Source organism: Rhea americana, unplaced genomic scaffold, assembly GCF_003343005.1.
Source record: "Rhea americana isolate MKP2758 unplaced genomic scaffold, rheAme1 scaffold_74, whole genome shotgun sequence".
NCBI classification, from domain to species: Eukaryota; Metazoa; Chordata; class Aves; order Rheiformes; family Rheidae; genus Rhea; species Rhea americana.
The window spans coordinates 2,319,798-2,346,337 of NW_028186912.1; the positions used below are offsets into that span (position 1 = coordinate 2,319,798).

Below are 26,540 nucleotides of genomic sequence, written 5' to 3' on the forward strand. Positions count from 1 at the left end.
TGAAAGGCCAGACAGAAACATCCTGCAGGCCAAACCTAGCCCTCAAGCTGCTAATTGATGGCCTTAATCTAAATTTCAGATGGCTCAAAATTAAACCATAAATGTTTTAAGTCTACCTTTCATACTATGCTTGACTACATAGGCCTTGAATCTGCAACTCTTCCATGATAAGCAGTACTTATTCAGGCAAGAAGTTCCACTGACTTCAAATAAGGCAAATTCAGCTGATCATGTGCAAATGTAAAAGGTGCAGACTCAAGTACTTACTGAAAATAACTGCAAGAAGAGTCATACACCTTTTACAYTGTTTAACAAATAAAATTATTTCTTAAAGGTAATTCAGAAAATTAAAATTTGGCTAAATAGTTAAATGAGATTATTGATAACATTATAAATGTTCAGGGAAATAYTCAATTTGTTAAGATTACTCTTTAAAAGCACTTTTTTTTTTTTTTAATGGAAAGGTCCTGTCAGGGTATCCTGTATATGTTTTAAAATTAACAAATAAAGATAAAAGCTTCTTCCTACTATTTATACATATTTGCAATAAACTGTTTACATAAAAATTTACTCTTATCTATAATTCATTTAATTACAGCGATGTAATTATATATAATAATATAGATATAAATCTCAAATCACCTTGCACTTATTCCGTGTACTCGTCATCCTGTTCATCAGAAAGCTGAAAGTTCGACTCACTTTACATTTTTCAGATTCAGTTTTTGAGGGTACAATATATTTATCCCATTCCTCCTCCTGAATCCTAAAACACAGATCCACGAAAACAATTCATCCCAGCGGTAGTCTTTTAAAACAGAGCAGAATCTGGATGACATTGCATCATCCAACATTTACAGTTACCTGTTTTATTCTGGCTTTAACCGTAGTTACTAGAACGGTTGTAATCCCCCTTTCTGGGAAGGRGCATTACCAGCCGCGGGAGCGCCCTGAACGCGCAACGCACTACAAGTTTCCCGCGATGATGATCGCTCTCAGACGGGCAAAGCCTGCGCTTATCCCGGTGTCTGGGACCTCTTCCGACGGCCCCCGTGCACAGCAAGCCCCCGCGGCGGGATGCGCAGGGGTACGAGCAGCAGCGAGCTGCTCGCGGAAACGCAGCAGGTGCTCCGAGCTCCCCGGGGCAGGGCGCAGCCCCGGCGTCGCCTCTAACACCAGCTGCCCCGGCAGCCCCGAGCCCCGGAGGGCCGCGGCCGGCCGCCCCTCGCTGCCTGGACGGCATTCTTGCACAGACCTGCTCCCAAGCCCACGGAGGAACACCGCGCTGCAGAGGAGGTCGTCCCCGAAAATTCACGTGTGACAAGTACTGATACCTTTTCTCTCGTGACTGCTCGGGCAAACTGTACGCTCGCTCTACAAGACACAAACAGTTAAGGAACACTCAGATCGCTACGGCGGCGTATTTCCCGGACACACACGACCTCCACCAGACCATAAGCTTGTCATTAAGCGCTTGCAATGTCATTTGAAAATTAGGAAAGCAAAAAATGTCTATATTAGAAGAAGCTTCTCCCAGGATAGTACCATTGCCTACTAAACATCGCAAAGTTGACAGAATCGGCCAGAACCAAGACTGATCTCAGAGAACGCCAGTCTCTGCAAACAGAGAGTCTGTGTTTAAGAGTAGGAAAAAGTAGTTATTTTCAGTTTTTCTAAACAACACGGACCTAAATGATTCATCCTTTCTTTTGCTTTTTATATAATTTGTTATAAAATATCTTAACAATACTCCTTTAATATTTGCTATTATCTGTTTTATYCAGCTTTAGCTACAGTATTAAAATTTTTTTAATCCCTCTCCATAAAGAGGAATATTACTAGTCCAACCACTACACAGAATGCGTAATATGTTACATTTATGTCCTGGAAACACTAGAGAGGACTCAAGGAGATACTTTTCAACAAACTGTATAAAAAGCAGTTTAAAAGACAAATCTGAGCTGTTAAAGATAAGGTCCCATCCACTATTTCCAAATTAGAAGTCATTTAGTTTTGTAGACATTATTTGCAAAGCTACCATGAGTATGGTTCAGAAAGGTACTTAAACACCTGCCTAGCTTGTAAGCATCAGATTATGCCACACTTGAAGTTAGATACAAACTCAAGCACACTTTACTGAATAGGTGTGCCTTCAGACACACACATACTCCGGGTTAGCACAGCTAGTATATTTTCCACAGAAGTAGCAAGACTAGAATGGCATTTCAGTTAGTTGCCAGACAAAAACTGTACAACAGGATGCTTTCTGAAGAAACAGAGACCATGTACCCGTGGAAGATGGAGACAGCCTCATGCAAAACAGCGCTCTTGGGTTGTCACTGTGGTACTTACTACAGGGGTGRAGCAGAGACACTGACTTAGAGAGTGAAAGAGCCTGAAGGAGGGATCGACCACTGTTCATGAACACACCATCTACAGAGCAGGGACAAATCCTTTACTGTTACACACTGGTAATGCTTTCTTGAATAAAAAGAGGTAGTTGTTTTAAACCCGAGCATACTGAAAAGCTTTCATCAGAAACAGATGGTGATTTCTTACTTTATTCTTGCACTTCACGTTAGAAAGATCAGTCTTTTGCTATCATGTAYTCGTCTACTTTGGCTAACATCAGTAAGCCTAGATCTCATTGCAACCTACTAGTTCCACTGTTCCTCCCTCCTACATAGCTACGTTTAAGTGAGATGTCAGAAGTGGTGGAGCCGGCTTACCAGCTGCACCGAGGGAAAACGGCAGGTTTTCAATGCACAGACATCTGAAGGGACTCAGCGCAGCTGTGCCCCCTAGGGAGCTGCTGAATTATCTGACCCTGCTTCTTGGACCAAGCTCTGGGGCTAGTCTGCATCTGGTAACCAGATGACACGGCTGAAATCTAGCACAGGTGCCTGCATTAGACAGTAATTACCACTGCTGGCTGCCAAGCACTGTGTTTAAAAGTTGTGTCCATGCAAAACACTGGCAAGGGAGGCATGGGGCAAAAGATGCTGGTGACAGGGGGTAAGGAAGCGGCAGCGGATCTTGAACAGACACTAGCTTAATTCCCAGCAGTGGGTGGATGCAGCGCACACTGGATTTGTAGTGTGGTCAGCAGAATGGCCCATTTCCAAAGCTTGGGAAGGATAAGGATTCCACTTTCTCCACAATGCAGGTAAATRCCTAATATTGACTGTATTTGGGGGAAGGGAAGAGAGAACGGTAGAAGTTGGGTCTGAGCCTGGATCAGGTCAAAGCAGGTAATGGTATCTGGATGAAACATAATGGTCTATGATAACAATRGTCCCTTTAGCTATGAGCTCAAAGGAATTCTTTTTTTAACTTTAAGCATATACTAAAGAGATTTGCTTATCTGCCACCCCGTAGTTCTGTGACCTATTTTCTTTATTTTCTTCTTGTTGTTTTAAAAGCCTTCTCATCACATCTGTAGGATACAAGTAGTTACAAACAAATTAAGTGATGTGGAAAAATATAACACAACTATATGCTGGATGCTAAAATCTTACAAGGGGTCATAAAATCTTACAGTGAATTTGAGAGACAACAACCAAGGTGCTTGTTGCACTTTTTAATTCTACTTCCTAAGGAAAAAAGATTTGTCATCACTGTATCTGTCACTTTCACCATCTTACCTTCCCAACAACTTTTGAATGTTACCCACTTTCAAAGTTAATTATCACATTTCTGCAACTGCTGCAACAATCGGCTGCTGAGYAGATGAGAAAGACCCTAACTAACTAATGCTTCAACCGAGAGAAAAGCTCCAGTGCCCATTCAGCAGTTCTCTCGTCCACTGCTCGCTGTAACTCACAACTATTCATCACGTGGCCTGTCTTGCTCAGGACAAGGGAGGAAGCTGAAGACACACTGCAGGGAGAAACAGGCTGGAATTACAACAACAGACAGGGTTATCGGGACAGAGGACACCAACTCACAGAACACCAGGCTTCATTAATTGCACTGCTCATGGAACAACTTTTTGAGCTCCACAGTTGAGCATTATAWGATCATTTCACAACCCTGCAAAGATTCACATGTATTAATTTAGACTCGGTAATGATGTTTATATACTTAAAGTGAAGTATGTATGTTAGTCTTCTGGGACTAAGTTAAAAAATAAAGCCACTACAGACATTAAAGATGTCTGGACATCAAGAGAGTATCGAGGTTGCTGCTAAAAGTTTTATCCAAACACTTTTGTGAATAAAGAAAAGTTATTAAAGGATGTAACTCATTTTTAAGAGAAATACATTTTCAAAGACTTCTGCTAAAGAATTGGTGTCTAGGGAGGTTTATATCTGGGGACTGTATTGGCTTGCTACAGCTTGTTCAGCTTTAATCTACCCAATTCATGCTTATAACTAGTTAGCTTCCTGGATTTTAACTACACATGGTATCAGGGCGGCAGCAGCAAGTCAAGAGCCAACTACAGTAACTTAAGGCATTTATCTACCTTTCAAATTCATATTTTTTTGTATTTTAGAATTCAAAAAATATTTTTCTGTTGAAATTAAGCCAGGTGCTTTCTCAACGCATAAAAAGCTTTTTGAGAGAACAGTGAACCATTTCATTTCTTGGAAAGCCAGTGTTTTTAAGTGATATGATCCATATGAAAGAGCGTATGCATATTTCACACTTAGCATGATTTTCAAATATAACCCATACCTTCACTGACAAAAGTTTGGATTGTCTGCTAAATATGAAGCCACATGTCTACAAATAAAGAAGGTTAGAAGTAATCTGTAGAAAATCACAGGCTTCCTGTTAAGCAGGACAATCATTTTCTACAACAGAGTAATAAAATGTGAGGTTCTTACAGAATTTTCTTTGGGCAAAACCCTGTCCACTTGTTATAAATCAGACATCCTGCAGTGATCAAGAATAGGCTTAGCTCAACCCTTACTAGAGAGCAGCACACGGACACAGTGTGCCAAAATCTCTGCAGAGCAATCTGTGACTTACATAGTGCTGAGGGTAGGTTCTGCTCCCCAGCCTGGGGAGATGACCASAACCCCCCCCTCACACCAATTTCTCATATTCCCTAGGATCTACAGGAAGCTGGGGCCATCCACCCATTAAGATCCTACTTCTGTGTTATCTTTAGCCTCCTCTAGCTGCTACAGGGCTTCCAGCTAGAGCTTAAGATAAGGCTCTTTGGAAAAGAAGATGACTGCCCTGAACCACGTTGCTTTTTCTGACTAAAGCTCTGCCTGTCACAGTTCCCAGACCCTCCCAGGGGTCAGATGCTTTATCACTGGAGCCCATGACAGAGGCAGTAAATAGGAGAAAAGCAAGGGAAGACAGCAAGGGTAACCGAAGGTAATCAAATGCTTCTTTCATGTGGCTTGGCAAGGTCTAGGCATACAGAGACCTTGTGCACACAAGTATCGGTGAACAGAACAGGCCTGAGTAAAGACATTAATACTACGTTTGAAGGAAGCAAACATGGGATGAAGCAATGCAGATGCAAATCCAGAGCACAAGTCACACTGACCTTCGTTTGAATCACCAATAGCAAAGTCTCGGGGAATGCAAGGTCTTCCTAATAAGCCTTTGGGTGAGGAACAGGAATAGGAGCGTGACCGAATTCCAGACAGTAAGCATTCCTAGAAGAAATTGTGGCAAAKGAAAACTTGTATCATTTTTAAATTCATCAGCAACAGAAATCAAACGAATCAGTGACAGAATTTTTAAACATTGCACTGACCACACATGTTTTTCTTAGCTTCCCGAAAGTTTTAATTAAGATATCCGACTACTTCATTTCACTTTGAATTCTTACAAAACCTGTCATATTTCCACTATGAGAATTTTTGTATGTTACAGGAAAGAACTTGTGGGTATAAGTTAGACAAAGAGAAAGCTTACATTTTTCTCCAGTTTGGTGGCAGGCATCATCCAAACAGTGTTGTTTGCCATTTTATCTGATGGCCAGGCTATCTGTCCTGCTTTCACTATGGAAGCCATTAATCTTAGTGCTTTAATACCAGAAGAACATTTTGTGTAGACTACCACCCTATCTCAGTAATTACTGATATCAGAGTTTACAAAGTAAGCTTTGTAAATTCTTTCACTTTACAAATCTTTTAGTTTCACAAACTTCTACTTTGTATAAGCAACTTTTACATTACAGTAATACTTACTCTACAAAGTAAAACTTTCTTTTTTCCTTCCGCATTTTTCTGATTAAGCTTGAAAAGATTTTCAGTTTCCCAAATATGTTAATGGTATGGCTGGAAATGAACCCTCCTGATTTTTCACAGATCTTTTACATTTGCACAGAGTGAAATGTAAGTTTCTAAACTGCTTACAATGTTGTTTGTAAAAGTAGCTCTAACAGAATTCAGTGTTTGTGCTGGACTCTTTCTCCCTTTATGTAATCATTTGCTGAAGTTCCACAGAAGCAAGAAGTCTGCTTAATAAAATATAAACAATCTGTATTAATAAAAAATAACTCTGTGCATGTGTTCAAATTTCCCAGAAATGGCACCATGGTTCAACAAAAATGAATATAGCCAGGATACTTTAGGAAACTATCATTAGGAGTAGAGATTTGTACCAGTCATTGTATAAAATCCAACTGACCCTTACTGCATGTGGCAATTATTTTTTAAAAAGGCGACCGACTGGTTTTATTCTTTACAAAGCTGTTATCCTTCCACATAACTACAGCTGGTTAAACATTTCCTAACTAAATGCATTTTAGTTGGAAAATGCTGATTCACTGAACCWGGTTTATATCCTTTGAAACAGTTCTGATTAATGTTGTTTTTTTCAAAGCTAAAGTGAAACTCTGAAGGACCCTTCCCTGCACTGCTGCCAAGCAGCTGCATCCAGGGAGCTCGGGTACATCCTGCTCTCAGAACTGACTAGCACCTATGACTTCCAGCTAGGAACTGATTTTTCCCCTTCAGATTCAAATATAGCATCTCATATGTTTCCAGTGACTGACTTAAAAGTAAAACAACTCAAACCAAAATAATATGAAATACCTTGGGCTGCAGATTGGTAGTTAAGGAAAGCGATTCTGCTCGGCTGATGTTAAAATCAGTGCTCATTTCAGAAGAATCTATTCCATCTCTGCTGGAAGCCGTCGCCTCTGAGGAGCTGAGGGGAGGGTAGTGAACGTGGGATCTGTCCGAAACACTTTCACTTCCACTGTCTACTTCAAGGTCATCAAGACTTGAACTGAAGCAGACAACAAATTCTTTATTTCYCATGTAATCAGCATCAATCTTAATGCAACAAGTAAAGATAATTCTGCATGCTTTGACAAATCACCACCAAAACCACTACGATTATGTCAGACAAGACACATTCCAAGTCCCCTCTCATGTTTCCTAGTAATTGTACTCAGTCACTTGTACAGGACTTGTCTAACCCAATCTCATGAATCTGCTGAGTAGGTGTTTGCACCTTCCATAATCATGCAGATTCCCACCGCAGTCAGTAGACAGCCACCTCTGGAGGATGATTATAAGACTGATGATAGATATCTACCTTAAAATGAGATGTTTTGTTCCACACAATTACCTGAATAGGTACTTTCTACATGGACTATAAGAACTGAGATAACTAACTAGCTCAGATTTTGATAAGAAGATATGTAGATACACATGGAGATGCGTATGCAACTATGTGCATGTGTGTGTATTTAAAGGATATAATGTGACAATTCACAGGTATCTTTTTTTCAACATTTGTGAATTGATGGAGGGTGAAAGAAAAAGTAACACAGAGAGATATGGGATGGTCTGAGTCAGTTTATGACATTAATTTCAAAATACATAAGTTTAAAAATATGTAGGAATATAAAGAGATTGAAAAAACCCTGGCTAAGTCAGTACTTCAAACATTTAGAGAYTATTGATATGCAAGTGTTCTTGAGCAGAAGAGTGCAATAAGGTTTCCCAGCATTATCACACTAAGGGGTTTTCTGCAATGCATCCTGCTAGCTGCATGTGTGAGTTCACAGTCTCTTTATTAGTGTGACTGGAACAAACAGTTAACCGCTGGCAACAGCATTCCAGCCTTAAAGCATAAAACTTCAAATTATGTGTCGTATTTCTAAATAGCCAAAGAGTCCACCAGGAATATTAGCACAATGACTCCTTTACACAGCACTTAAAATCACTAGATCTGCTARTTAACTTGCTAGATACCCTCAGATCCTTGAAGGAAACTGCCACTGGCATTATGTAATAATAGTCTTATTTTATGTGTACTAGTTGGATCATTTAATATTAAGGTCTATCACTTACCTCTAAAAACTCATATAAGGTCCAAAAGTGCATATATAGGGTATCTAACCTAGATMTCAAAAAAAATGTGGGAATATCCAAATACATGTAGGAGAAAAATGTTTATGACAGAGAAGCACAGGATTTATGATAGCCTACATATGAAATCCCCATGACTAGCAAAAACCAAAAGGTTTAAAAAAGAATAACTCATAGCTGATCTAATAGTTGTTATCCTATCTGTGGTAAGCCATTCCTCCCGTGGGGATTTTACAGATGTCTAGGAAATTCAAAGAAAATGTTATTGACCACTGTAATTAACAATGGTAGACAGCCACTAATGCTACCTTCTATGTGTTTTCACATACAGTGCCCTAGTCCCAAATAGACCAAATGCTCTTGAGAAGTGGGAAGTTCAATTTCTACAGATTCAAATTTTCTTGTATAGAAGAGGGAACTGATTTCAGGTCTCTCTTATCCAGAGAAGGAATAAAACTGTAACAGTAAAAATAAAAAGTTTCTAATTCAAGCCCTAGCTACATTCCTGAAACCAACTAGTTCCTAGCATAACCTAAAGCCATCTGAAGGAGGATCCTCAGACAACTGGCTCTGGTGGCAGCAGACCTTCTGTACAGACGAAAGAGCAGAAAACAACCTGAACCTATCAGAACTGTGAGCTGTACTGTATACTGCTGCCTTTTGAAGTAAAAGAAAACATACACAATCAGGAACAGGTTGTTCCTTCCACAGCCCARTGCCAAGGATGGAAAGATTCCCACTGACTTCAAATTTTGGACTGTTCCCTTAATGGGCAATGCAACTAAGAAACCACCTAGGGGAAAAATAGTGGTTTCTGACAAAAATGCCACAATGAAGAATGTAGCCAACAGCTCTCTGAGTCTTCTTTTCCAAAAATATGTACAAGAAAAGAGGTATAAAAGTATAAATTTGGGTTAAAAATAATCAGTTTACTTTAAAGACACTGTTGTTTGAAGGACAGACATGAAGAAAGGTCTTTATAAAYACTTTATAAAAGCAAATCATTAGGCTGACACAATTTAAATGTCAGTGATTGGAACCAGTGATTTTACCTTGGTAAAAATCTTTATTTGTCCAGGTTCTGCCTTATTTTTTGAAATAAAGGATCGTTATAAATAATTTTAATCCTGGTCACATTATCAAATTAATTATATACCTTCTTTTCTTCATATCAGCATGAAGTTGGCCCCGTTCCTTAATAAATCCATGAGTCTTGACTGGCARGTATGAATCTGTTCTATGTCTCAAACCTACATTTTCTCCATTTTTCACTGACATCTGACTTCCTTCATTTGAATCATATATATACTGGTCATTTTCCTCAAGGGAAAGAGATGAAGAGCTCTTAGCCATTGGGGTTGAATTGGTGGGATTCAGACATGTTTCACTGCTGACACCATCTTCTTGAATRTAGTTAGCCTTTAAATCTCCAACCTGCAAAGGAAAAGGGAATGCTGGTAAAAGATAGTAAAAAGATATATTATCAGAGAACAAGGATTTTCCCCAGATTACAGTTTTCCATTTTTTTATGGTTGTAAGTTTTGCCTTTTTTTTCCCCCTACTACTTTTTGGAGCACATAAATTGGAGACAAGTTATATGGCTAATACACTCTAGACCTTGCATTAGTTTTTCCAGAACTACAGTACTGATCAGTTGGTATATAAGTGTAATGGATTTYCCACTCTTATTTGTGCCTTTTTATTAAATGTATCAATTCGTATATTTATAGCTCATATTTAAAAAAAATCCTCCTTTAGAGTAAATCAAACAATATGCATAATACTATAGTGTAGGCATAAATGGGAGGAAATTAAAATGTTGCATAATTTAATTTGGAAGAAACAGTCTACAAATCATGCACATTTTCATTTTTTCCAGCACCAATTTCATAAACTTTGGGGCAAATATACACAACCTGGAACAGAGAGCTTCTAGGGGAGGAAAGACAAGGAATTTTTCTTTTTTGCTTTTAAACAATTGTGGGTGCAAAGTGCTCCTCCTTTTACACAAAGGAGGGAATGGTACTAGCAATTATGTTTACTCAGGTTTGGTACAGGGATCCCGGTCTGTAATGATTAATTCTTTGTGAAAATGAGGTTAAAATCTCCTGTCAACTCTGCAAAAATATTAATATATAGTTTAYTGTCAGTCTTCCAGTTAGAAGCTACAGTCATCTAATCAGATGCTAAATAGTATGGGAAAGTCACACAGCCAAAGCTGTGACTGAGTAAGAAAACACTCAATCTCAACAAAGCACCTGTGTAAGCAAGAATAAAGTAGAGACTGCAAGCACTTCCAAAGCCCTGCTATTTCACTTTGCTGACCTCCTGCTCTCCAGCCCACTTGAGATACATTTTCGACTCATTGTAAAGATGTTTCTTGTAGTAAAAGATGCAAAGAACTGCTGACATTTTTACATGGGTGCACATCTCCATCCAGAGATACAGTGTATGAAAGTCTGGAATTACTTCTATTGCACTGTGCAAGAAGATAAAATGCTTCTCCCACGTTTTAAAAGCTGTTTCCCCGTTTCAAAGTCATTACTGCCCGGGCAGCATTTCCACAGTGCACATGGGAGCTTCTCGGGCAGCAGCTGAGAGGGGCAGGAGCTCCAGCTCCTGCTGAGCGATGCTTAAAATAGAATTTGGCCAGAGCCAGCAACCTAACAAAGTTTTAYGTGGCTACACCTAGAGCTGTCAAAGGGAAGTGATCCAAGCAACAAGACCCTCAGCAATATACTCAGGTAACATCTGCATTTGGAATGGAGTACAGAATTTTGCAGTTCTGTCCTTACAACCTGAATATTGTTAAAATCAAGGGTTCGGACATCTATTTATATATTCCCCATGCCATTTGCTCACTGCTTAGTGGGTTTTTTATGCATATATCTGGTACCTCTAGGTGCATTTTCAACATGCTGAACTCTGAAAYACCTGTCTCAAATGTTCACAGAAAACAGTATCAAATGCAATGGCTGAAGTGTTTCAGGAGAAACAGCAAAAAAAAAATCTCCTTTCAAAACATTTGTAAAATCTCAGAACTCTTCTATGAACCAATCCTTCCTTACTGCTGTATTCTACCTTCCGCCCTGGGAGAAGCCAGGGCACATTACACCTACATGCATCTCTTCAACCATCACTGAAACTTAGCTACATGCCACTAAAATTTGGCAGCTGTTTAACCACACACAACAAGTATACACAATAGTCAGATTAGTCCCCCTCTCAAGTTAYGACATCAAAGTGTGACAGTGGGGAAGGGATTTCAGATGTAACACCAGTGATTCAACACAACTTGTTCAGGATGCTTTGTTAATCTCCAGTACCGGTGACAAATATTACAAACATGAACATTAAGGAAGGGGTGGGCAGGATCTCTAGTATCAGAGTACTCTATACTAGTTGCAGAACATTGGTTGTACCTTTTTGATCAATTTCTCATTTTTGTTAAGCTTAAAAAAATTAAACCAATAATTAACTGTTCAATTATCCAGTATCAGGAAACTTTGCTCTTTTGTACATGTATACCAAATTTAGAAAAGCTGAAGTGCATATGAGCAAAACTGCATTGTGTTAATATTTCTTAGAGAAGCATATACGATTTAGTTCACAGAACACACAAAAAAGACTGTAGGGCTCTCTTAGAGTTCTTCCTATAGGCTAGGGAGAGTAATTACATCATTATTTGAATCTATTGAAAGGGATTTCATAAATCAGTTACAAAACACAGCTGAAAAGAATAAGGTATTTCTCTTTTTATTCTAAGGCTTTAATAAGTGCCTATACACCATTGCTGACAGAGCCAGAAGATTCTACTATCACTGAAATACGTTATTTTAGAGAAGACAATGAAAAAATATATTCCAAAAGTTCAAACATAAACTTACTTGGTCTACTACCATGCAGTTTGCATATACTTCATCACTTCCATTCAGCATGGCAGAAAGTCTGGCTGCTGCAAAAAATGTAGGTGGAGTTTTGAATTTCTTGAGAACATCAAGGGTCGAATGTCGCTGTTCTAGAAAAGAAGAAATTGTGGAAAATATGCAATTATTTGTCATACCATTTTCATATCTATCTATCTCTGTATAGAGATATGTATGTGTGTGTATCTATCTTTATCTATAGATATAGATACACATACATATACATAAAAATACACATGTACAGAGCATAATAAAAATGATAAAGTTTAACCATTAAGTACCAAAACTTAGGATTAAAATTTGGTAATATTTGTCTAGCCACTCAGAAACCTGCAAATTTCCTAATTGTCTAATATTTCTCATGTGCTTCTAGAAGCTCACAGCTGACAAGCCTCTAAAAGGTACATCACAAATGATATATACAACTTAAAAAGCTTTCCTTTATCTTGGCTAGGAATACCTTCTATTTTCCCCCTGCRCTAGAATTTTGTAAAGATCTGTAGTTGCTGATGTATAGCTGTACTAAACAGGATTAGGACTTACAGGCTGGGACTATTCATGACTATGGTCTGTAAGTTATAAAGATCTAATTTCTGATACATTTTGCRAACAGAATACAATTCAGCTGCAGTCAAACAATCGTCTTCCTAAGACATTATGTATCCTGGCAGAAACATAATAAAATATTAATTTCAACTTTATTTGTTCCTGTGTTTTGTTTTAAAAATAGTTTTCTACTTTAGTGTTTTACTATAGTGCTACTAGTTACATAGAAAATTCTTTTTAAARTGAAAAAGAACAGCAAAAAAGTGAGAGGTATACAAATAAAATGCCATTTATAGTGCCCTTATGGGGTGACAGCAGCCAATTTAGATTTGACCTGTGACCAGGATGTGACAGACAAAGGCTGTATCTGACCTGCTTTTTTATCTGAAATGATAAGTTATGTGTTTCAATAACCACTACAAAAGTTCAGGACCTAGTTTTCAAGTGTGTTCCTCACTCTAGGTATCATGAAGAGTTGCATGGGCTGACTGTATTTGGCGGCTTTGACTAGCAGAAAACCTAGGCAAGTGCTACAGAGACACTATTAGTCTGTCCTGTAGGCACRCTTCTCTTCAAGCTGCTTATGAGCATGAAGTATATGTACCAATCCACCACTTGAGCTGGTACTCACGGCCTTATAATATCTTCTGACTTAGAATTTAAAAGATGATAAAGGGCAAAACTTCACAAACTGGAAACCAGTCCAGTTCTAGACTATGTGAAAACAGGCAGCTAAAAAAAATAAATAAGAAACAGATGTAATGAATGGGTTTTTTTTTTTTTTTTAGTGCTCTAAGTCAAGTATTTCCACTGGAAGTGAACTGAGATACACTAGCAAAAAAACGATGCAATAGAGAAGAATATCAGACCCAGTAAAACATCTCTGCTCAAAATTTTCAGTAAATTGAACTCCTGCTCACCTGTTATTGAATATAACGCAACTATTCCTTTTTGGTTTGTACCAAGTAAAATTTATTTTCTGCAATGGTAGAAAAGAAAAAGATACCACTAAAGACTTTCATTCCCCAAGCTATATTCATAAGACAAGAGAATTGCATTTGGAAGGTTCCCATGCTCATCAGATTGCAAGAAATGATACTATGAAGAAACAGCACTGATTAGCAGCTACACTTGTCAAGATCTGGTGCATTCATTTCTTTAAGAACATCTGGATTACTGCCAGAATTGCAATGCTATACTACAGTTTTGATTTAAGATGTTAYGTCATAAATCCCAAGAACAGAAAGCTCTACACCTATGGAAAACTGGAAATCCCCATTTAGAAATGCCACTCTAGGAATTACTTAGTTTCTAATCCTGACAGACCCTGTGGGCTCTTATACCATTAAAAATTTTCTTATATACCTCATTTTGCTTTTCTCTCCCGCACAAATTTTAACATGATCTTAGTGAGTGTGCCATCTTGAGAACTGCTAAAGCTACCAACCATTTCCTTACGTTTGCCAAGATCTTGAAGTCTTTACTTATAAATAGTATAARCCATTGTTTGCTACTGCAGTTCATCAGACATTGGCAGCTAAAATCATATGGGAGATGTGATTTGGCAAAACAGGCATTACTTTTTTGTGGCAAGCAAAGTTTTCTGAATGCTGGTCTTAAATCAACCAAGAAAAAAAAATTATGGGATTCTACATTGCCTCTTGTATGCTTATTACCTTCCCTAGCACGATCTTCTTCCAGTACTGGTATAACCATGACAGACAATATTCTGCTCCAAAGCTAGGCTGAGCAAGGTTTAGCATGCACTCTTCCCTGAGAAGCAGCCCATGCAAGGCCTGCTGAATCACAGGGCAAATTGGAGCCGACTCCTGCTGAGCCAGCTTCCTGACTTAAGCACCCTTCCCCATTGCTGGGGTCTCTACAGTGAGATAAGGGACTGGGCTATGATGGGCAAATCCCAAGCCAAAAACAGCAACAAGAACCATCCTATTACATTACATTTTTATTTATATAGCAGCTTCTAATACCACTTTTTACATGACTTTAAAACTTTATAAAGGAGGAACAACCAGGTACAAAAAGACAACTGTTGCAAATAGAACAGAATACATCAAAACATGGTGTTATCCACAGTACTTTTAGTCACTGAATATTCATCTGTAATCTCTATCACTGGCAAATACAAACTATTCTTCTGGTTATGTTCCAGTCAGTTTGTTATTAAAGGTGAGATCTCTAGATATTCACGAGGGCTCTGAATGAGAAGACAAAAGCCAGCAGGTTCCTCTGGGCTGTGTGATGCCACGTGGTACCCTTGCTTCTCCAGGAACAGGACTACTCCTTCCTATCACTCCCCTCCCACAGATTTCATACATGCGTTAAGGGTCAGCTACATCAAATTTTGTAATAAGAAAAGTATTTCAAGACTTTGCTGAATGCAGGGGAGAACATTATTAATTACACATTGACCGCRCTAGTAACTTATTTCTAATGCAAAGGCCAGCAGAGTTTAAAAAGTGACAAAACCATAGCAAATGTCCACATCATGCACTGAATTCCTGCAGCCCCCCCTGCTTGCCTGCTGCTGGCCATGCAAGCRGTTACAAGCCATCCTGGTTGTACAGGCACCAAGAGCAGCACTTCTACGAGTTTGAAATGGAAGCAGGTAATAGCCCTCCGCATCAGGTGCCACTATTAATATACAGCAAGTCTCTTCTTGGCTAAAAGATAGGAGTATCCAGTAAATGTGTTCTGAAACAAAACATCTCAAAACTCCTCCCTGCCCATTCGAAGTGGCTATTCTCATGGCACACACAAGACTTCAGCACAGTATACAGCAGGGCAGGTAAAACGTGTACAGCCCTTGCGCCAAACACCATTACAGTGCCAGAGGCAGGAGCCCACCCCATGTGATGCTTCTGCCTTTGACTCACACGGGGCTTTTACTGAACAAAATCTACCTTATCTTCTAACAGGGAATTCAAGAGGGCAAAAAGTCCTGTGGATAGTCACACAACTAACTCTCCCCGAGAGCCGTTCTCAAGCATGCTAATACCATCTACTCATAAGCTACACTGTCCTCTTCTGGGCTCTGAGCACCACGGCTGGGGTTGTGCCTTTCATCTTGGCACAGCTCACACCTGGCACCCAGGCAGAGCTTCTGCCACTCTCCTCTTCCCCTCCGTTAACACCCAACTGGGCAAACAAATCTCTTGCGACAGCCAAAGTGTCCTGAATCATTTTACCTGTCTGAAAAGCATCGATACCAGACTGCWAGGTGTTTACTGACAAAAGTATCGATGCAGATATAACACAGAAGTATTCACTCAGCCCTCTAGTACTGAAATATATAGCAAGTACAGCTCACCAATCTGCTCCTACTGCCAAAGCTGAGGGCTCTCAGGGTCTGTACTGTACCACGGCCACAGAAAAAGAGTGAAATAAAGGCATGTCTCCTCTAACGGAGCATGTGGATCTCTGGCATCTGCCTGGTAAAYAGACAGCAAAGATGTATGTGTTATTTAAACATAGGTGGAAAAAAAAGCCACAGTGCTGGGAAGGATAATCTCCAAAYATGGATAAAAGACCTTGACCAATAAACACTAGGCACAAGCTCTCTGCATCTTCTGTCATGTTGTCATCAGTTACACAGCAAAAGCTACACATTTTACCAAGCACAAAAGCTTATAACAGTTTAAAAAACACACAATCATAATAATAATTTAAAATATGCTTTATGTTGGCATAAGAAAATGCATATCCTTGAACGATCTATTTTGGAAAACAACAACATAATACTGATGATGTTTTTTCCACAAAAATCAAAACTTGTATCATTTTACRAGAAGGCACATAGTAAAGAGAAGTGAAATCCATCAGTGTGACCAAATTGAGAGTCCGGAAAGAAATTACAAATTCCTTTGTCCAGATACAATGAATAGTTTTCAGACAGCTCATCACAATTACCCCCTACAATCTGAGCAGAAGTTAATGTATAACTGGAAGTAAGCACCAAAACTATGAAGTAAGAGAAGAAATTCAGACAATTAAACACATAGGTCACATAGGACTACTGAAATACTCTTCTAAATCTGCAGATGGTCATCTGAATCTGGGGAAAGAATTCCACAAGTTCCCGGCAAGGCACTGATCAAAGTGACATACACTTCTGTAATGTGGACAGTATGAGCAGTTTCAACTGGGCATCTGCATCACTAACTCATGCGCCCTAGCCTTTTTGACACAGGTGGTGAAGCCAATGGAGAGGTGTGCTGCTGGACCTTGTACTAACAAACAAAGAAGGACTTCAAGAGAGCAAACTTTGGCCTCTTCAGGGATCTACTTGGAGGAATCCTATKGCTCAAGGCCCTAGAAGGAAGGGGKGGTCCAAGTGAGCCGTTAATTTTGAAGTATCACTTCCTCCAAGCTCAAGATCAGTGCACCCCTATGAGTAAGAAGACTTGCAAAAGGGACAGGAGACCTGCATGGATGAGCAAGGAGCTCCTGGTAAAACTCAAACAGAACAAGGGAGTATACAAAAAGTGGAAGAAGGGATAGACCACTTGGGAGGAAGATAGGAACACTGTCAGAGTATGTAGGGATGCAACAAGGAAGGCTAAGGCCCATTTGAAATTAAATCTGGCAAAAGATGTCAAAGACAACACAAAGGGCTTCTTCAAATGCATGAGTAGCAAAGGGAAGACCAGGTAAAATGYAGGCCCACAGCTGAATGGTGCAGGTGCCCTGGTGATGAAGGATACAGAGAAGGCAGAGTTACTGAATGCCTTCTTTGCTTCAGCTTTTACTGCTAAGGCTAGCCTTCAGGAATCTCAGACCCTAGAGACGAGAGAAAGTCTGGAGAAAGAAAGATTTTCCTTTGGTCAAGAAGGATCAGGTTAGAGATCTTTTAGGCAAATCTGACATCCACAAATCCATGGGCCATGATAAGATGCACCCACGAATGCTGACAGAGCTAGTCGATGTTATTGCTAGACTACTCTCCATCATCTTTGAAAGGTTCTGGAGAACTGGAGAGGTGCCTGAGGACTGGAACAAAGCCAGTGTCACTCCAGTCTTGAAAAAAGGGGCGAGGAGGAGGACCCAGGAAACTACTGGCCTGTCAGCCTCAATCCCATCCCTGGAAAGGGGATGGAACAGCTCATCCTGGATGTCATCTCTAAGCATGTGGAGGACAAGAAGGTGATCAGGAGTAGTCAGCATGGATTYACCAAGGGGAGATCATGTTTAACCAATCTGATAGCCTTCTATGATGGCATGACTGGCTGGGTAGATGAGGGAAGAGCAGTGGATGTTGTCTACCTTGACTTCAGCAAGGCTTTTGACACTGTCTCCCATWACATCTTTCTAGGTAAGCTCAGGATGTGTGGGYTGGGTGAGTGGACAGTGAGGTGGATTGAGAAGTGGCTGAAAAGTAGAGCTCAGAKGGTTGTCATCAATGGCACAGAGTCTAGCTGGAGGTCTGTAGTTAGCGGTGTCCCCAAGGGGTCAATACTGCAGCCAGTCTTGTTCAACTATTTCATCAATGACCTGGATGAGGGGACAGAGTGCCTCCTCAGCAAGTTTGCTGGCAATACCAAATTGAGAGGAGTGCCTGATACACCTGAGGGCTGTGCTGCCATTCAGAGAGACCTGGGCAGGCTGGAGGGTTGGGCAGAGAGAAACCTCATGAAGTTCARCAAAGGCAAGTGCAGGGTCTTGCACCTAGAGAGGAATAACCCCATGTACCAGTACAGGTTGGGGACTGACCCACTGGAAAGCAGCWCTGCAGAGAAGGACCTGGGAGTCTTGGTGGACAAGTTAACCATGGGACAGTAATGCACCCTCCTGGCCAAGAAGGCCAAAGGACTCCTGGGCTGCATTAGGAAGAGTGTTGCCAGCAGGTTGAGGGAGGTGATCCTGCCCCTCTACTCAGCCCTGATAACGTCACATCTCCTGTCCAGTTCTGGGATTCCCAGTACRAGAGACACATGGCACTACTGTAGAGAGTCCAGTGTCGCACTACAAAGATTATTAGGGGTCTAGAGCGYCTCCCCTATGAGGAAAGGCTGTGAGAGCTGGGCCTCTTTAGCCTGGAGAAGAAAAGACTGAGAGGGGATCTTATCAATGTCTACAAATATCTGAAGGGAGGGTGTCAAGAGGATGGRGCCAGACTCTTTTCAGTGGTGCCCAGCAACAGGACAAGAGGCAACAGGCACAAACTGAAACACAGGAATTTCCACCTGAATATAAGGAAGAACTTCTTTTCTGTGAGGGTGATAGAGCACTGGAATAGGTTGCCCAGAGAGGTTGTGGAGTCTCCTTCTCTGRAGATACTCAAAACCTGCCTGGATGCAATCCTGTGCAATGTGCTTTAGGTGACCCTGCTYGAGCAGGGGTGTTGGACTAGATGATTTGCAGAGATCCCTTCCAACCTCAACTACTCTGTAGTAGGAGAGAAGAGAGCTGTCTTCTGGCCATTTCACATTTAACAATAAAATTAATACCCTCAGGGATCTTCCAGTAGGGATCAAAACTTAGACCCCTCTCCAGTCCAATCATTAAGCTGGAGTCACATTCACATTCTCYGTTAAGCCTAATTAATCTTTAATTATGCCACGTACACACATGCTTCAATGGGAGAGGAGCCTGCTGCTCAGCAATACATGGAGGCTGATGCAGAGGCGTGCAGCCTACACTCGCTGCCTGCCACCCTGGCCGCAGCCCTCCAGCAGTTCACTGCAAACGCAGGGGCTGAATTATCCCATTCAGTGAAGACTGAGAGGTCTCTGACCATGGACAAAAGCTGAACCTCAGGTCTCAGGAGATTTAAATTTTGAAAACACTGGTGCCTATGGCCCAAGGCAGGGTCTGAGAATTTCTGCTTTGGACTTACCAACCTGAGGTCTGCATAGCTCCCCACTGCACACAGCCTTGCCTCCCAGGAGCAGCATTGCCAAGGGCATACACAAAACCATGAAACAAACAGCATGCTAGTTGGGGGCAGAAGGGAGGAGGCTGATACTTCATCGCCCACACTAGCCGGAGCACACAGCACATGATAGATAACAGCGTTTGTGATTTTTGTGGTGGGAAGGAGAGGGCCACACTGATTCTTGTCAGCTGCTACCATTCTCTCATTCGCTGAGAGTTAGGCTCCTACATCACGGAAATGCAGCTGTGAGGCACCCTGCCCACCTGTGCACCAGCAAAGACTGCATGACTGGAAAAATACAAGTCATGTTCTGCTCGGGGAGGAAGCCACAGAGGCAGCATTCCCCAAGTGAGGCAGGAAGCAGGTCACAAATCTGGTGTCCTCTTGCAGAGCTACTTCTCCCACCCAACAAGCAGTAGGATTTCAATGCTCCAAGCACAAACGAACCCTTGCCATTTATCCACTGATAAATTCTGGGTGCACATGCACCCGGAGGGTCTTCCTGTCTATCAACCCCACAATAATGATCATTTGAACATAAAAGCAGTATGTGTTAGAATACTGTTAATGGTTATGGGAAATAAGATGCAATACTACCATATAAAACACCAGACGTATACAGTGCTATAGAGCAGGTGAAGTAAAAAAAGATAATGCTATTTAAAGGTAAAATAAAGAACAACAAAAGTGCCATGGAGGATAGGTGCACAGTTAAAACATATACAAATAAAATGAGTTCTCACGAGATATAAAAAGAACGCACACCACAACTTGCAACACATTTCATCTTCTTTACAAATTGTATATGCAACCACATACATTTGAGAAACTCCTGTGCTCTTGGGAAATAATGGGTTAATGACTAAATTCCACGAACAAAAGTAAAAATCTCAGAAGACATTCTGCAGGTTAAAATGTGCATTTTGTAAACATTCTCATTTTAAAATTCAAGGTCAAAAATCTCAGCCTGTATAATCAGCATAATTCTCCTGACTCATTGACTTTAATGACACTGACAGATTCTATTCCTCCTATTTATTTTTCCCCTTCTGAAATACAAAAAGCAATTTTATGAAAATAATAAGGAATTATACTTTTTCAACTCTATGTCTTCATTCCTTTGCTTCTGTCTGAATTCAGTAAAAATTATATCTTCATTAAAGCTTTCAGTGRCAATTTTTCCTAACATAAACTTGTTGGTCAGTGCCTTTAAACCTCCTTAAAACACCCTTTATCATACTGACAATATTTATAATGCTTACCTTCCCAAAACTTCCCCACAAAGAAGGACTGTATCTAACTGCAAAAGGATCTGTGTTAAGAGAGCAACTGACATGTCACCTTTCTTTTACAGAAAGGGAAAGATTTTTCTCTTCATTCTGATAAGATTTTTGCATATAACTGAWTTTTTTCTTGTTTGCTGTTAAGATACATCTAAATTACAAATTTCCCCTTGAAGAGAAACAATTGCAACCAGCAAAACTTTCTGTAGCAGTGCCACCCTGTAAGCTTGTAGGGTGCCAGAACTGCTTTCACTACAGTGAAAGTAACACACACACAACCAGGAAAAAAAATCCCTGAGAGAATAAACAAACAATATTAAAAAAACTATATAGTTTGGAGAAAACACTTTCTTCTTACTTAACAAACTCCAATACCATTATTTACAAAAGTATAACTAACACTGAGGTAGACTTTTGATAAAGAGGAAGAAAATCTACTTCATTACAGTTGTGTATAGCCACCTGCACACAACCAGACAACAAAACAGAGGCAGAGCTATTCAGTAAGAGTCATTTAAAAGAAGACAGCTTTCTCTACCTTGTCTGGATGCCCTTCTTCGAATCCTCATTTTAGGTAAGGAAGGCCAAGAGTAATTAAAAGGTGAATCAGAGTCTGAATCCATTTTTTTTTCTAGGTAAGAGAGAGCAGATTCCCAAGGTTGCACTTTGTTGTTCTCAACAGCAAGTCAAGTCTAAGAGTGATGTAAAATAAAGGAACGGACAAAGAAGGATCGAATTGCCCACTAAACACAGGGGAGGGAGAAGCTCCAAATGTTTGCTCTCTTCAGGCGTCCAGGCATGTAGACAGATCAGGCTGCAAATATTAAGGCAAAGCAAGGAGGTTGAAGTACAAGAGCTTCGAGTGGAGCTGTTGCATCGTGGTCCAGAGCTATTTGAAAGGTCATTGTGTGCCAATGAATCATTAACTCACCTTTCCATTTGGATGTAAATGAAAACAATAGGAACTGAGCAAGGAATGAGAAAATATGTCTCAAAAATAAACAAATTATTGCAAGGCTTCTTCAAAGCTTTGTTTCCACGTTAAAAATAGGATACACAAGGACTCTCAAACTGAAGCTAGGCAAAATGCTGAAGTTTTAGAAGCCAAAGATTAACAAACAGTAAGCAAGGAACACTTATCAATCTGCTGGACCCTGTATTACTGCAGAACAATACTTTCCCTCTCCATGTTTACAACTTTGGCAGACTCTGGGATGCTGCAGCTGGAAAAGCACTGATAACCCAGTCAAAAGTCTGTAGTTCCCATCTTTCTAACTCAAATGAGCTTAAAGCTTAAGTGTTATAAAGAAAGATTATGCTATCATTAGAAGAGCTCTCCTTCCAATAATATTTAGTCTGAATAGTATTTTCTCCCTCACACAGTCACCAAGTTAGACAGTGAATCATAAGAATTTTGTAGAGTTGGCACCTTTACAGCACTGGTCTAACCTCACAGCAATGCACAATACAGCTAGTGACTAATTTACAACAAATCCTCCATTCTTATACAGTCTCCCTGAACAACTCGTAGGCAATTAGTATTCAGTAGGAACTCATTATCCCTTCCCCCAACACTACACAAACTACAATTTTTAAACAGGCTCAAATGTGACAGTACAATAGCTAATACAAAAATAACATGTCCAGTGTTTCTTAACCAATTCCACCAAACATTTCTTTTAGTTACCCCACAATGTATGTTCTTCTGTATTCCACATAAAGGAGGAGAGGGAATGTGGATTAGCTTAAATGTCAGTTTTTGGAAGATGATGACATTTGAGCTTGTTAACATTCCTTACTTCACTTCAATTATTTTTCAGGCTGCTGAGGTCTGCAGCGCTACTTCTGTATTATGTTTCAAGTGATTCCTCAGTCCACATTTTAGTGAGAGAAAACAATGTATTTGTTGAAAGAAAATAATGCAATTTAAATGTAAATTTAATTCAAAATCCATTACACAAATATCTATCAGTTTTTTAGGGGTAAAATAGTTATTATACAAGCACTTCATGAAGTGCGCACGTTACATAAAACATAGTTGAAACAGATCATTGTTCTGCCTTTGCCTTAACTGAAGTAGTGCCAGCTTTGTTAGGCCTGGAAAGAATAATTTGCTCCAGACACCAGAAGCTTTAGACTTTCACTTTAAATATTAGACACTCCCACAGACCTTGTTTGATTTATATATATAATTAACAACCCCAGGGAATTACAAAAGACAATGGATGACTGAAAATACAGAGAGGATATAAATCCATGGTTTAAGCATCCACTTCAAAATATCTCCCCTCCCTGGAATGTCAGGTTCAAATTGCACTGATAAATCCCCTGGATATACTGGAATGCGGGAACTGACGTGTCCTTTCACACCTGCACTCCATCCAGAGCACTCGCTTACCTCCARTCGTGGCCACAGTTTAAGAGAAAAGGAAAAGACGGAGCATATTTGTTAGATAACTTGTTCACTTGGGAAATGTCTTCTCAACTGCCCAGACACAAAAGACTTCCCCTGAACACAGCAGTATTCCCTCACGTAATCAAGTGTGCTCTCACTACCACTGCGTACTCCAAGCCCTAATTTCAGGCACACAAGAAGGCAGAGTTCCATGGGTGAACTGCAGCTTACATTTAAAGAGCACTGTATTTCTTACATTAGCTTTAAAATCTCTCATCTTTCTATTTCACTGATTATTCCTTTCTTCTTTTTTCTATGAGAAATGGTAGATTTTGCTTACTTCTGTCATAGCTCCATTTGTGCATCCTCTCGCTAAATTAACCAGTTCTGACTTTTTCACCTGTCCTTCAATCAAAAAAAGTACACTTAGTTACTTCCATTGGTCTTCCTGGACTTCTATTTAGTCCAGGATGGGAAGACTAGAACTGAACAAAGCATTCATAATGAGGACATACAGCTGATATATTTAATAGCATTAAAATATTTCCCACGCTGAGACATTTACTTTTCAAAATCACCTCTGTACACTGAACAAATGCTTTCACTGACTGTTCAGTTTTTGCTTGCTTTCTCTGAAACTACTAGAGTTAATTTAGAACCTTCTAATACAAATGAGTAATTTAGGATTATTAAATATTTTTAAATTGCAATCCTACTACATAACATGTAGAGAATCCAACTATTAAACTTTTGCTATGATAAAAATCTGACCATTTGTTCCTGCTGTTTATCCTCTATTTCCCGGACAAGTCTTAAGCTTTTCATCTGCTTGCTGCCCTGAATAGAATCTTGTAGAGGGATCTGTCAAAGACATTCTGAAAGTGCAGATAAATTATCAACCTTAACTCTTATTTCTGAAGGGTTAATTGAATATCACTCACTTTGTTTGCTCTGTTTGAGCCTCGTGAATGATTTTTTTTCTTGTTTGTAAAACTCTTATGTAGCCATGAAAGACTTCATGCTGCTTTTTGCCATGAAGGAGGACTTTGCCTTACAGTCTTCAGCTAAAAATATTTTCATTCCTATTCTTGCACTTTGTGGGACGGTCCGATCCACTTTTCACCTGCCAGTYTTCATTTCCAAATTGACAGCATTTCAGTGGTGACGTTGCGTGCAGCTGGCATAGAGATCTAGCAACTTATAAGATAAAAGGTGCTTTTTAGAAAATATTAACCTTACTTTCTTTAAAAATGTTTTCAATTATGTATACCAAGGTATAGATGTGAAGTGAAGATAAAGAACAAATGTTTTTTGTGTGCATTACCTAAGGCTAATACTTCTGATAAATGCTAATGCAATGTTTTAAATTCTTTCACCCAGCACTTGCCAAAACACATCCGTTTGATATAAATGTTTTTGTGAGATATTACAGTCTATTGTCTATTGTCTGACTGTTCCCTCAGCTTGTGGTAAGACGGAAGGAAGTACAGGAATGCAACCAGTATTTGCAGTTTCCATGGAGAGGCGCTTTCATCGCCCAGGAGCATGCAGAGGACAGTTTCATAGTGGGACACTGGAGAAAAAGGTGGACTCTCTTTCCCGAAACCCTGCTAAATGAAATCTATACTAGTAACTCTCTCTCTGGTAGACCAGAAAGTCAAAATCCCTTCAAGTGTCCCCTCTCCAGATGGAGAATGGATGCACACAGGATAGAAAACCGAGCTAGAGCCTACAACCTGAAAAGCAGGGCTAGAGATGACAGACCACTGGATATGGGTGATATGAATGACAGAAAGACAGCCCAAAACATCCTACATAGTTTGCTCTGGGCAGATTCTCCCACAACATTAGAGATGAAGCTGATTTCCTCCAGCTTGACTCTGCCTCAGAACAGCAGAGCCTGCAATCTTCCCCAAAACTGCATTTTCAAAGGGAAAGTTGGCCCTGACATGGAAAGAAGGTGTAGAAAAAGYTAGGTGTCCTTCTCCACTGACCTCTGCGACCTGTAGGTGTACGAGGCTTTCCTTTCATTTTCACTATGTTTTTGTTAATTAGATCACATCCTCCCACAGAGAGGTTCTGCCAAGGTGCCTCAACAAAATATCTACAGCCTTCATGACTGCCCAGAGTATGGCAGTATTTGGTGGATGTCCTGTCTCCCTCACCAGCACTGGGCAGCAAGCACCATCCCTTGTCACTTGAAATGGGAAGAGGGTTGGAAGGGCAAGGAGCAGGGAAGGGAGCCTCTTCTCCTCACCAGTTTGAAGTGGCATTTTGCTCTCTCAGAGAAGCAGTCTTGGGTAAAGGCAGATCTCAAACCTAGGCACATTCTGATATAAGACTAAATGGCCTTAAGCCCTCAAACCCCTTACCTCCTACTGACACATCCCTTCTTGCAAGTGTTTTCCAGTCTTTCCATCTGAAGAACTGAAGACAATATCCACCCACACTAGAGATGTCTTTTCTGTAATGAGCATCTCCTGCAGATGCATAGACAGACACTAGGAATATTAATGAAAAATAAAATATATGGTACTATAAATTTGAGTCATTTTTTCATTAATTTATACTATTCCTTGGACATTAGCCTGAAAACAAACACAGAACAGTTGCGGTCTTCACAAACACCTTGGTGAGAGTGCAGGCCGCCCTGTTCCYCCCTGTAAAAGTTGTTCTATGCAGAAACCCACATTTACTGAAGCACTCTAAAGTCAAGGCAGGATGCAGCAGAAGCAGAGCCAATATGTATGAACTGTGTTCTGGACTGTTTTAAACAAGAAAGCTTATTAAAAGCCAGTCTAAGTACTTTTATGCTCCACTGCATTTACTTCCACGTGGATAYATCCTTCTACCCAAGTCAAGCACTGTACATGGAATCACACTGCTGTAAACCATCCAGACTGAGAGACCATACCATTTAAATTTATATCAAATGCTATTCCCTTGCAGGTATAATTACAATGAGATTATGAAATTAATTAAAATTGTATTTTAATGTTTTCTCTGAAACTAGGAAACTAGTTTCCAAGTTTCCTTTGAAACTAGGATGACAACTACAGTTAGAACAGCTATATTGAGAATAACATTTATATTTTAAAAATAGAGTTTGTGATATTCAATGAATGATGCATTATCCTGCAAAGAGCTATTAGCAATACTTATCTTTCCTTTGAAAAGCATTTATAAGTGCTGGTACTTAAGTCTTGT

The 26,540-nt window shown here is 39.9% G+C and overlaps 1 protein-coding gene and 1 pseudogene across 6 annotated transcripts in view; both read right to left on the reverse strand.

Moving 5' to 3' along the window:
• Positions 1-26,540, reverse strand: part of ARHGEF28 (Rho guanine nucleotide exchange factor 28) — a 130,778-nt gene that overhangs the window by 40,667 nt on the left and 63,571 nt on the right. For 5 of the 6 annotated variants that reach the window (XM_085322077.1, XM_085322075.1, XM_085322076.1 and 2 more), the window contains 7 exons: positions 12,179-12,309; positions 9,448-9,725; positions 7,005-7,200; positions 5,507-5,618; positions 2,353-2,433; positions 1,335-1,374; positions 643-766 (listed from right to left, as the gene is read on the reverse strand). In XM_085322077.1, coding sequence (XP_085178203.1) covers positions 643-766; positions 1,335-1,374; positions 2,353-2,433; positions 5,507-5,618; positions 7,005-7,200; positions 9,448-9,725; positions 12,179-12,309 — 962 coding nt within the window. The remainder of the gene's footprint in view (positions 1-642; positions 767-1,334; positions 1,375-2,352; positions 2,434-5,506; positions 5,619-7,004; positions 7,201-9,447; positions 9,726-12,178; positions 12,310-26,540) is intronic. The other variant, XM_085322079.1, reaches the window with a different exon arrangement.
• On the reverse strand, positions 18,649-19,750 carry LOC146585962 (uncharacterized; annotated as a pseudogene).